At 45.5% G+C, this 12,090-nt stretch overlaps 1 protein-coding gene across 1 annotated transcript; it reads right to left on the bottom strand.

Annotated features, from left to right (window-relative positions):
- Positions 1-1,941: 1,941 nt before the first annotated feature.
- Positions 1,942-3,019, bottom strand: LOC125518740 (NKAP-like protein). Its single transcript, XM_048683592.1, has 2 exons — positions 2,876-3,019; positions 1,942-2,533 (listed from the first exon to the last, which is right to left on the bottom strand). Exons 1-2 carry the CDS (start codon positions 3,017-3,019, stop codon positions 2,099-2,101), a joined length of 579 nt encoding a protein of 192 aa, XP_048539549.1. The 3' UTR covers positions 1,942-2,098.
- Between the last annotated feature and the right edge of the window lie 9,071 nt (positions 3,020-12,090).

The following is a 12,090-nucleotide window of genomic DNA, read 5'->3' as shown; positions in this document are numbered from 1 at the left end:
TATTGTTTGGGTATGCTTGGATTGATTCCTCATGGTGAATACCTAGATTCTGGCCTTGTGGTTGGATCCCGTGATGGCGGCGCCCGAGTGTCGGTCTCTTTTCGAAGACATTAATGTTGAAGAACCTCGTTATTCATGTGGTGTCATGAGATGGTTGATACACATATGGTCATTGTTGTAATTTGCCGATCGTAGATCTGATCGCTTTGCGGGTTTTTTCCTCGCCTACGCATAGTTTTGGTCTTATATGACTTTGCTAGTTGCCGGCGTGTTCTCACGTATGTGTGAGTTATGTTGGATGTGTGAATTCTAACTATGCAGAGACCGGGTCCGTGCTCACTGTGTTATATATCATCTTGATGCTGCTTTTTAAACCAATAAAAAATTTCCTTTATCAAAAAATTCCAAGGTATGAATATCAAAAGCATAATGCCAACATATCCAAGTTGTGGGAAAAGGCCCCCTATAGTGTTGCAGCAACGAAGAAGATGTTGGTGGCAAAGGCGTTCATATGGTCTGGACTCTAGAGATTTAGTGAGGGGAGAGGTCTAGCAAACATGACAAATATTACTTCTTCCAAAAGGGATAACAACGGGTCAAAATAGGAAAAGCTCTCATGATGACAACTGTAGTTGTTGGCGTCCCTAGTCTCACCGTCAAGCCCTGGTGGTGGTGTTTAAGAGCATCTACGGCCGGCATCATCAAATCTTCCTCAAACATCTGTGGATGCGTCTGTTCGGTGACTGAACATGAGAGAGAAAGAAAAAGTGACCCAACTAGACCCCTTATATATTCTCTATACGTCTGGGCTGTCCGTAAACCTTCATATTGAGGATAAATGTAGAGAGAACATAAGGGCTCGCGAACGCGTCCGGTTTGTCCGCTATGTAGGACGCGGCCCATCCTTGACCATCCTTTTCTTTTTCTTTATTCATTCTTTTCTTTCTTTCTTCATCTTCATCAATCACCTGCAAATAACCGGATATATGATGAAGAATATGAGGACCGTGGTTGCATGTACGGATTAGTAGGGGCTTAAAATGAACATTCCAGTCACTAACCGGGCAGGCCCGCGAGCGTTTAGGGGGTTAGATTCGTTTAAGTCCGACTGTAGATGCTCTGAGTGCTAGCCCATTGATAAGTGTGTGTGCCTCCGCAGGTGCAATGTCTGTCATCACCAACACCTTCCCCAAATCTGACAGAGCCCCGTCGTTCACTGGCTGGGGAGGGTAATAGGGACTGCCTCGGAGTCATGGTTTGTGCTACTGAGGTGTCCAACATCGGTCGTGACTCACTGAGATGGACGACTGTGATGTATACATGCAGTTGGCGGGGTTGAACAGACTTGTCGTCCATCGATTGAGCGATATCACCGTTAGTTAACCTTTGAAGGATATGATAGCAACCGTCCTCTTCTAAGATGAAGAAGCGATCGTTTGAAATTTACGATTTCAGGCATGCATTTGACACGAATTTTGTACACCGTGTAGCCCAGCTAGAACTAGAAGACATGCAGCTAGATGCGGCATAAAGTTCATGTACGCTGGGCCATCCAGCTGGAAGCTAATAGAAGCCCAAATACAAACATCTGTCAGAAACAAAAGACTCACAGAGAACTTGTCATAATAAAGCAAGAGCCAACATATTTCCGATCCTTTCGTAGCTTTCTTCAGTACAACCATGGGTAACTTTTGACAAATCTCATATCTCCTGGACGGCTGGACTGATAACTTTTGACAGGAATCGAGTGATGAATGTAAAGAAGCATTTGTGCAGTAATGCTTCAATACGTAGGTCTAGAAACATCACGTGCTGATTCTGACCTGAATGTTGCATGTACTGAAGGCCAAGCACAAAATGCTACTAATTCACCAACCAACGAACGTGAGGCTATATGTACCAAACAATGAAACAGGGACAGTTAAGATGCTCAATACCTGACGATGATTTACGCAGACACTGAAAGTATGGATGACATAATGCAGACTTTACAGATACTACGTTTGAGGGCAAGATGTGCAGCGAAGCCAATCAAACTGTCATTATTTTTGAATTTGATTGATTGAAGTCAATCAAATTGTTGCTACTCGATCGCTACCTAACGTGAAGGAGGCATGGCGAACGGGTCATGCTCTGTCTCGGCGAGTTTGCCGAGCGTCCTGTCCACGAGGCGCCTGAGATCGTCCCTGACCTTGCTCTCCCGCATCGCCCTCTGCTCGTAGTTGAAGGTCGCGAGCGCGCGCTTCTCCTCGGCGCTGTACACCTGGTTCTCCTTCCGGAGGCGCACGGCGGTGATCCTCGAGTGCCTGCTCCCGCTCATCACGTACCCGGCCTCCTCGAACCTCTGGATCTCCTCGGCGGACAGGCCCACCTCGCCGCGCCGCGGGATCCGCTTCCCCTGCTGCACGAACTGCGCCATGGCGTCGCCCTCCCCCGGCCGGAGCGCGCCGCCGTACTTGACCTGGACATCGACGTGGGGCAGCGGCAGCGGCAGTGGCCCGACCAGCGGCCCCGGGCCGTCGTCCGGAGCCGGCTACTGCTTCGTCGACGCGGACATATTCTTAAACTCGATCGCGTCCTTCTTCTCATTGCCGGCCTTGACATTGCCCTTGGCGGCGCGATCGTGTTTACCGGAGCCGCAGAAATCGGATCCCTTGCTTTTCTTCCCACTCGAGCGATTGTGACTGCTTCTCCTTGATCTCTTCCTGCTCTCGCAGGAGGTCTCCGAGTCAACATCGCTATCGCTACTGCTGCCACGCGATCGACCGCGACGGCAGCGGCTTCTCTTGCCACTTCTGCTGCGTCCACGACCCTTACGGCGGCGTCGGTGCCTGCTGTCGGTCATGGAACCCTCCGATTCGCTTAAATTTGATACCCCATGGTCTGCGCCATCAGCTTCGTTGTGGCGATGGAGAGGGGGACTAGGAGATCGGTGGCGACGTCGGCCGCGGGAGGCGGCCGCGCCGCAGCCAGCTACCGAAGGGACGCCGGGCTTCGTCTGCGTCTTCAGGCGCGGCATGGCGGACATTGTTTTTCTTTCGGTTTAGGGGGAGGCGGAGATCGGCCTCTCGGGTCGGCGGTTGGCGTTGCGATCTGTACAGGCTATGGTTAAGGCAGGGTCGAGTTTCTCGGAGTTATTTGTTTCTCTGAGCGAACAAAAGTATTTTTTTCTTTCCAAAATGCTAATTAGTGCAGGTGCACTAATTGGCACTTCCCGGCGTACATCAATAATCACAACCGTTTGATATGAAATCATGTCAGAGCAGCGTCTCACTCCACCCCGTCCACGCACACAGGGGTGGGGGGTGATGATTTTCAGGAGGCGTGACGGTTAACCGTGCCGCGCGCTCTAAGCTGAGGAGTAAGGCTGAAGACGGGGCTAGTGAGCCATCCTCCCATGGGCTAGAGCGACGGAGGAGCGGAGGGAGAAGTTGGGTATGTGCGCCATCCGCAAGAGGCCAGAGCGGAGGAGAAGCATGGGGGTAAGCATATTTGGCGCACGCGATCACAAGTCGGTACTCGGCATGCAAAACCATGGAATGGAGGTTGCAAAACAACACGTAAGCTTCTCAAAATCCACAGCTACATCCCCGCGGTATGTTGGATCTGCTATTTTCCATTTGCATGCGAGAGAGGTAGACATGACAGTATATTTTGGAGATGTTGACGAGGGCTGGGGCAGGATTTGGGGTGTTGGGTGGTATCGACGAGTTCATGTTCGAGGGTGGGGGTAACAACCCAAGAATAAAACACTAGATATATTTGCACATTATATTATTTGTGCATCATATGCATCACATAATCATAGCATCAACATCATATTGCATTAATTAAATAATTAATTTAGATATACTATTTTGTGATTTTGTTAACTCTGAATAAGTAAACCACTTCTCTTATTTAATGTTCTAAATCCAAGGCTCACCCCCAAAGGATGGACACACTCTTTTTTTTGTATTTAGGAGCTACTGAACTTATGTCGTAATTTTAGCACAAGCATAGATATCAGTCGTAGTGATTTTCGAGAGGCGTGACGGTTGTCTTTTGCTCTTGCCCTTTGATGTCTACTACACAATTATTCTTGTAGACTCGTGTTAGGCCTCCAAGCGCAACGTTTTGTAGGACAGTAGCAATTTTCCCATAAGTGGATGGCCTAAAATTTATCAATCCTCTTACTTTTGCCCTTTGATGTCTACTACACAATTATTCTTGTAGACTCGTGTTAGGCCTCAAAGCGCAGAGTTTTGTAAGACAGTAGAAATTTTCTCACAAGTGGATGGCCTAAGATTTATCAATCCGTGAGAGGCATAGGATGAAGATGGTCTCTCTCAAATAACCTTGCAATCAAATACAAAAATCTCTTGTGTCCCCAATACACCAAATACAATGTGAAATTGTATAGGTGCACTAGTTCGGCGACGAGATGGTGATACAAGTGTAGTATGTATAGTAGATATAGGTATTTGTAATATGAAAAATATAAAAACAGTAAGATAGCAAGTGATAAAACGGAGCACAAACGGTATTGCAATGCTTGATAACAAGGCCTAGGGTTCATACTTTCACTGGTGCAATCTCTCAACAGTGCTAACATAATTGAATCATATAACAATCCCTTAATGTGCGACAAAGAATCACATCAAAGTTCTTATCAAACGAAGAAAGTATGATGAAAGCGTGCATCAACCCCCTATGCATAAATTACCCAATGTCACCTTGGAAATCTACGAGTTGAGTGCCAAAACATACATCGAGTGAATCAATAGAACACCCCATTGTCACCACGGGTATCCACGTGCAAGACATACATCAAGTGTTCTCCAATCCATAAAAGTATTCAATCTGATTATAGTGAAACCTCAATGGTAAAAAATCAATTCATCACAACAAGATAGAGAGGGAGAAACACCATATGATCCAACTATATTAACAAAGCTCGTGGTACATCAAAGATCGTGCCAAATCAAGAACACGAGAGAGAGGAAGAGAGAGAGATCAAACACATAGCTACTAGTACATACCCTCAACCTTGAGGGTGAACTACTCCCTCCTCATCATGGAGACCGCCGGGATGATGAAGATGGCCTCCAGTGGTAATTTCCCCATCCAACAGGGTGCTGGAAGAGAGCTCCAGATGGATCTCCTTGATACAGAGGCTTGCGGAGGAGAGGTCGAAGTTCTGGGGTTTTCTGTATTTATATGAATTTTTGCGCTGGAATCACATGTAGAGGTGCCATTGGGGCCCACAAGGCACCAGGGTGTGCCCTGGTGGCTTATGGTGCCCCTGCGGGTCTTCTGATACTCTCCCGAATTTCCTGGGTCCCTTTCCTTTTAGAAAAAATATTCAAAAAGTTCCGCTGCATTTGGACTTCGTTTGATATGGATTTTCTGGAAACAAAAAACAAGTAGAAAACAACAACTGGCACTGGGCACTAGGTCAATAGGTTAGTCCATGAAAGTCATATAAAAGCCATATAAAAGTGCACCAAAATCGTACAAAACTTATAATAAACATGCATGAATACTTCATAAATTATAGATACGTTGGAGACGTATCAACATCCCCGAGCTTAATTCCTGCTCGTTCTCGAGTAGGTAAATGATAAAAGAAATAATTTATGAAGTGTGAATGCTAGCATAGTGCATAAGTTTGATCAATGATAATTTCAATCACTTTTCCTAGCATCATAACAACTCTTTCTCATAAAAATTATCAAGGTAAAGTAGCAATCAATTCACATGTTATGGTTCAAACAATGCATTCTCTTGAAACTTAACAACCTATGTCCTTAGTCACCAAACAATTGCAATTCAACTTATCTTCAACAAAGTCTAAGTAAGAGCTCCACATACTCAATTCTCATTCATTCTTCTATGATTGCTAGTACTCAAAGCATATTTTTAGAACAAATATCATCCATAAAACATAGAGAAAAGGGGCTTAATGTAGCTCCAAGTGAGGTTACCAATAGTATTGAGGACGAAAGAGGGGATGCCTTTCGGGACATCCCCAAGCTTGTACGCTTGGGTCTTCCTTGAATATTGCCCTTGGGTGCCTTGGGAATCCAGATAACCCACAAGTATAGGGGATCGCAACAGTTTCCGAGGGTAGTGTATTCAACCCAAATTTATTGATTCGACACAAGGGGAGCTGCTGAGTTGTCAATTCAACCACACCTGGAGATTAATTATCTGCAGCAAAGTGATATGTAGCGAAGTAGTATGATAGTTTTGATAATAGTAGCAATAGCAATAGTAACAGTAACAGTGATAGCAATGATTTTGTAGCAAGTATAACAACAACAGTAGTAGTAGTAACTTAGCAAGAACGATATGAGAGAAATTCGTAGGCATTGGATTGGTGATTTTCGTTGGATGATATTCATCATATAATAGTCATAACCTAGGGCGATACGGCACTAGCTCCAATTCATAAATATAATGTAGGCATGTATTCCTTAAATAGTCATACGTGCTTATGGAAAGAACTTGCATGCCATCTTTTGTCCTACCCTCCCGTGGCAGTGGGGTCCTATTGGAAACTAAGGGATATTAAGGCCTCCTTTTAATAGAGAACCGGAACAAATCATTAACATATAATGAATACATTAACTCCTCAAACTACGATCATCACTCAGAAGTGTCTCGACTATTTTCACTCCGAGGTTGCCGGATCATAACATGTAGTAAGTGACTATAACTAGCAAGATCAGATCTAGAACATAGATATAATGGTGATAACATAAACGGTTCAGATCTAAAATCATGGCACCCGGGCCCAACGTGACAAGCATTAAGCATGGCAAAGTCATAGAAACATCAATCTCAGAACAGAATGGATACTAGGGATCAAGCTCTAACAAAACTAACTCGATTACATGATAGATCTCATCCAACTCCTCACCGACCAGCGAGCCTACGAAGGAATTACTCACTCCCGGTGGGGAGCATCATGGAATTGGCGATGGAGAAGGGTTGGTGATGACGAAGATCGAAGATCGCCCTCTCCGAAGCCCCAAACGGACTCCAGATCTGGCCTCGTGATGAAGAAAAGGAGGTGGCGGCGGCTCCGTCTCGTGAAACGCGATAATTCTTTCTCCTTGATTTTTTCTCCAAAGATGTGATTTTATCGTATCAGGGTTGAGGTCTGCGGGGCCACTAGGTGGGGACAACCCACTTGGGCGCCCTGGTGGGTTGTGCCCACACAGGTGCCCCCCTCCGGTGGTTCTTGGCTCCAGAAATTCTTATTTATTGTATAAAAAATCCTCGCAAAGTTTTGTTCCAACCCGAGAACTTTTATTTCTGCACAAAAACAACACCATGGTAGTTCTGCTGAAAACAACGTCAGTCCAGGTTAGTTTCATTCAAATCATGCAAATTAGAGTCAAAAACAAGAGGAAGAGCGTTCGGAAAAGTAGATACGACGGAGACGTATCAACTCCCCCAAGCTTAAACCTTTGCTTGTCCTCAAGCAATTTAGTTGATAAACTGAAAGTGAAAAAAGAAAACTTTTAAGAACTCTTTTGCTCTTGTTTACATAAATAAGCTTAAACAACACCCAGGTTTTCAGCCAAGATTATAACTAACCATGTCAACAATAACTCTTAAAAACTATATTAGCTCATATCAATGACATAATCAACTAGCGAGCAATAATAAGATATCACAAACAACAACACTTTGTCAAAACAACCATGATATAATATGACAATAGTGGTATCTCGCTAGCCCTTTCTGAGATCGCAAAACATAAATGCAGAGCACCTCCAAAGTTCAAGCAGCGACTAAACATTGTAATTCATGGTAGAAAAGATCCAGTCATGATGCACTCAACATTAGCTACACACAATGCTTGAGGATGACAATAGTGCTCTCGGGTTCTGGCGTGATACGTCTCCAACATATCTATAATTTATGAAGTATTCATGCCATGTTTAAAATAATTTTATATGATTTTGGAATGATTTGATTAGAACTAACCCGTACTGATGCCGTTTTCAGCAGAACTACCGGGGTGATGTTTTTTTGTGTGCAGAACTAAAAGTTCTCGGAACGAGCTGCAAATTTACGGAGAATATTTTTGGAAAATATAAAAAATACTGGAATGAAAAGATATCGGAGAGGAGTCCCTAGGCAACCACAAGGGTGGGGGGCACGCCCCCTGCCCTGTCGTCGCCTCGTGGGCCCCCTTGACTTGTCCCCGATGCCAACACCTTCTATAAATCCCAAAAACCTCAGAAATAAACCTATATCGGGAGTTCCGCCGCTGCAAGCCTCTGTAGCTACCAAAAACCAATTGGGAGCCTGTTCTGGCACCCTGCCGGAGGGGGAAACCATCACCGGTGGCCATCTTCATCATCCCGGCGCTCTCCATGACAAGGAGGGAGTATTTCACCCTCGAGGCTAAGGGTATGTACTAGTAGCTATGTGTTTGATCTCTCTCTCTCTCTCATGTTCTTGATTTGGAACGATCTTGATGTACCGCGAGCTTTGCTACTATAGTTGGATCATATGGTGTTTCTCCCTCTCTATCTTCTTGTGATGAATTGAGTTTTACCTTTGAGGTTTCACTATTATTGGATTGAATACTTGTATTAGATTTGAGAACACTTGATGTATGTCTTGTGTGGGATACCCGTGGTGAAAATGGGGTGTTCTATTGATTCACTTGATGTATGTTTTGGCACTCAACTTGCGAATTCCTGAGGTGACATTGGGGTAATCTATGCATAGGGGTTGATGCACGTTTTCGTCCTTATTTCTCCGGCAGGAATCTTGGGGCACTCTTTGAGATTTTTTGTGTTGGATTGAATATTATGAATCTGAAGTTGTTTGATGCATATCGAATAATTGACCCACAGATACTTGTGGTGACATTGGAGTATCTAGGTGACATTAGGGTTGATTGATGTGTGTCATATGGTGTTATTTTACTATGAACTCTAGGGCTGTTTGTGACACTTATAGGAATAGCTCAATGGATTGATCGGAAAGAATAACTTTGAGGTGGCTTCATACCCTACAAGCAATTTCATCTTATGTTCTCCACGATAGGAACTTTGGAGTGACTTTTATCGCACGTTGAGGGATTGCCATATGATTTAATTATGTTATCATTGTTGAGAGAACTTGCACTAGTGAAAGTATGAACCCTAGGCCTTGTTTCCTAGCATTGCAATACCGTTTTCGCTCACTTTTAGCACTTGCTACCTTGCTGTTTTTTATATTTTCAGATTACCAAAACCTATATCTACCATCCATATTGCACCTGTATCACCATCTCTTCGCCGAACTAGTGCACCTATATAATTTACCATTGTATTTGGTGTGTTAGGAACACAAGAGACTCTTTGTTATTTGGTTGCAGGGTTGTTTGAGAGATACCATCTTTGTCCTACGCCTCCCACGGATTGATAAACCTTAGGTCATCCACTTGAGGGAAAATTGCTACTGTCCTACAAAAATCTACACTTGGAGGCCCAACACGAGTCTACAAGAAGAAGGTTGCGTAGCAGACATCAAGCACTTTTTTGGCGCCGTTGCCGGGGAGGTTAGTTCTTGAAGGTATATCTTTAGATCTTGCAATTGAATCTTTTTAGTTTCTTGTTTTATCACTAGTTTAGTCTATAAAAGAAAACTACAAAAAATGGAATTGAGGTTGCCTCATATGCTTGGCACTAAATATTTGAATGATGAGCATGATTGCAATGTTGTTAGTATGAATTCTTTGAATATCCATGATGCTAATGATATGCAAAGCCATAAGCTTGGGGATGCTATGTTTGATGAATATGATATTTTTAGTCCCCCTAGTTTTGATGAGAATATTTATTATGATAATAGCATGCCTCCTATTTATGATGATTATATTGATGAAAGTGGGTTTTGAAGAGTGTCAACTTTAGGAAGTAATGATCCCACTATTTTGGAGGGTGTTGAATCTTATAATATTTATGAAAGTGGATTTGGAGAGATCATGACTTTATTTAGTGATGAATCCACTATTTCGGAAGAGGTTCCAATTGATTATGAGAACAAAGCTATCTATGATGATTATTGTGATGACATGTATGCTATAAAGAATAATGATAACCATGAAACTTGTTATCATGATTTTAATTTTCAATTGGTTATGCCACGCATGATAGTTATTTTGTTGAATTTGCTTCCACTATTATGAATAAGAAGAATTTTGCTTATGTGGAGAGTAGTAAATTTTCTATGCTTGTGGATCATGAAAATAATGCTTTGTGTGATGGTTATATTGTTTAATTCATTCATGATGCTACTGAAATTTTTTATGAGAGAGGAACATATGCTTCTACGTATCTCAATAATATCAAGTTTCCTCTGTACATGTTGAAAATCTTGAAGTTTTGCTTGCTTTACCTTCCTATGCAAGTCGATTCTTGTTCCCATAAGTTGTTTGCTCACAAAATCCCTATGCATACGAAGTGGGTTAGACTTAAATGTGCTTGTCACATGCTTCATGATGCTCCCGTTATGTTTCAATTCTTATATTTTATGTGAGTGTCAGAGTAAATGACCACGGGTAGCCTCATCAGTCCCCCATGGTATTTCAAGACATCGGGGCCGACTGCACCCCTCACACCTCCCGGACGAACGACTGCCTTCTTGGGCCGACTGCTAGAAGGAGGCAGAATACCAAGCAGGCGACCCCTCGTGCCCTCAAAGTTTGCACCCACATAACCGCGATGGGACGGGGCCTAGCTACAGTGCAACATGCCGCCCCCGAATCCAGGGCTGAGCGTGGCTACAGTACGGGCGTACCTGGCGGACGCCCCCACCCAGCGGGGTACTATAGCCATGCGGCCCATGACATCACCTACTACATAGGGAGTTGCGCTCCCATGATGGCCTATCGGCACGGCCCGCAAACGGCGGGCCCTACCTGTCGGCGAGCCCCAGAAGGCGGCAAAACCCCAGCAAGCGGCAACGAGGGCAGGCCGCCTCCTAGCAGGCGGCCCCCTCCCTCCTCAAAGTCTGTGCGCCATTAACCAGAAGAGGCAGGGAATGGCTACAGTGAACGCCCACAAGGCGGCGGTACTGTGGCCATGCTTCCCCCGACAAAGCATCCATCATCAGTAGCAAGGCTACAGTGCAGAGTGATTAACCAGACCCGCAAGCGGCAGACACGGCCTGTCGGCTGAGTACACAACATCCGGCGGGACCCACCAAGCGGCGGGCCCCAGCAGCCGACAGAGAAGCCGGCGTCTAGAGAGACTGACGGCCGGGTTCCACACTCGACCGGATTACCATTGTACCCCTGGGGGGTAGGACTATATAAACCCCCAGGTCACCCATGCAAAGGGTTCAGAACCTTGGAACACAGACACCCACATAGAGAGAGCGAAGTAGGGCTAGCCTTGTTCTTCTTCCTCCTCTAGCCAAACAGCTCAAGGAGCAAGCTTGTAGCTACCTTGTTGAGATAGTGATCATGCGGAGACCCCGCAGAGCAGGACTAGGGGTGTTATCTCCTAGGAGATCCCCGAACCTGGGTAAGATTCAGAGGCGTATGCGGTCTCGCGCACTCCCGCTTCTAGAGCCTAGTGACGTACTCTTGTCCATCTCCATGATTAGCTCCACAACCCCGACATTTGGCGCCCACCATGGGGCAAGGTGCACCGTTGTACGGAAACACATTATGGACGGGAACCCTTTTCCTTCCCAGTGAACACAGCCAGCCCGGCACGCCCGATGGCGTCTGTGTCGACACGCTGCGCGGCGCAGAAGCCGCTTGCACCGCGAGCAGTCTCGCCGACCTCATCGGCGGGATCCGTCTCTCCAACGAGCCTGCGCCCGACGTCGGAGCAGCCCGCTCCGAAAGCTGCCTCGTCGACCTCCTTGGCAAGATCGACATCGCTAACGAGCCCGCCTTAGACATAGAGTCTGTTGGCTCCATCGACCCGATGCTCATCGACTTTGACGTGACATCTCCCGATTCCTTCCCCGCCAACGTGGTGGTCATCGATGACCCGCTCCCTCCTGCGACTAGCGACGCCAGCACCAGCACCGTCATGGAGGTGCTGGTCATTAGCCACGATGGAGCCTCCGATGGGGCTGCTCGCG

The sequence above is a fragment of the Triticum urartu genome, chromosome 7 (assembly GCF_003073215.2).
Source record: "Triticum urartu cultivar G1812 chromosome 7, Tu2.1, whole genome shotgun sequence".
Lineage (NCBI taxonomy): Eukaryota > Viridiplantae > Streptophyta > Magnoliopsida > Poales > Poaceae > Triticum > Triticum urartu.
This window is presented reverse-complemented; position numbering and strand designations above follow the sequence as displayed.

Excerpts from the sequence above, each read along its gene's own strand:
- LOC125518740 (XM_048683592.1), bottom strand. The coding sequence starts at position 3,019 with ATGCCGCGCCTGAAGACGCAGACGAAGCCCGGCGTCCCTTCGGTAGCT. Across the intron at positions 2,534-2,875 it reads CTGATGGCGCAGACCATGGG|CCGGCTCCGGACGACGGCCC; the intron begins GTATCAAATTTA and ends ACGAAGCAGTAG.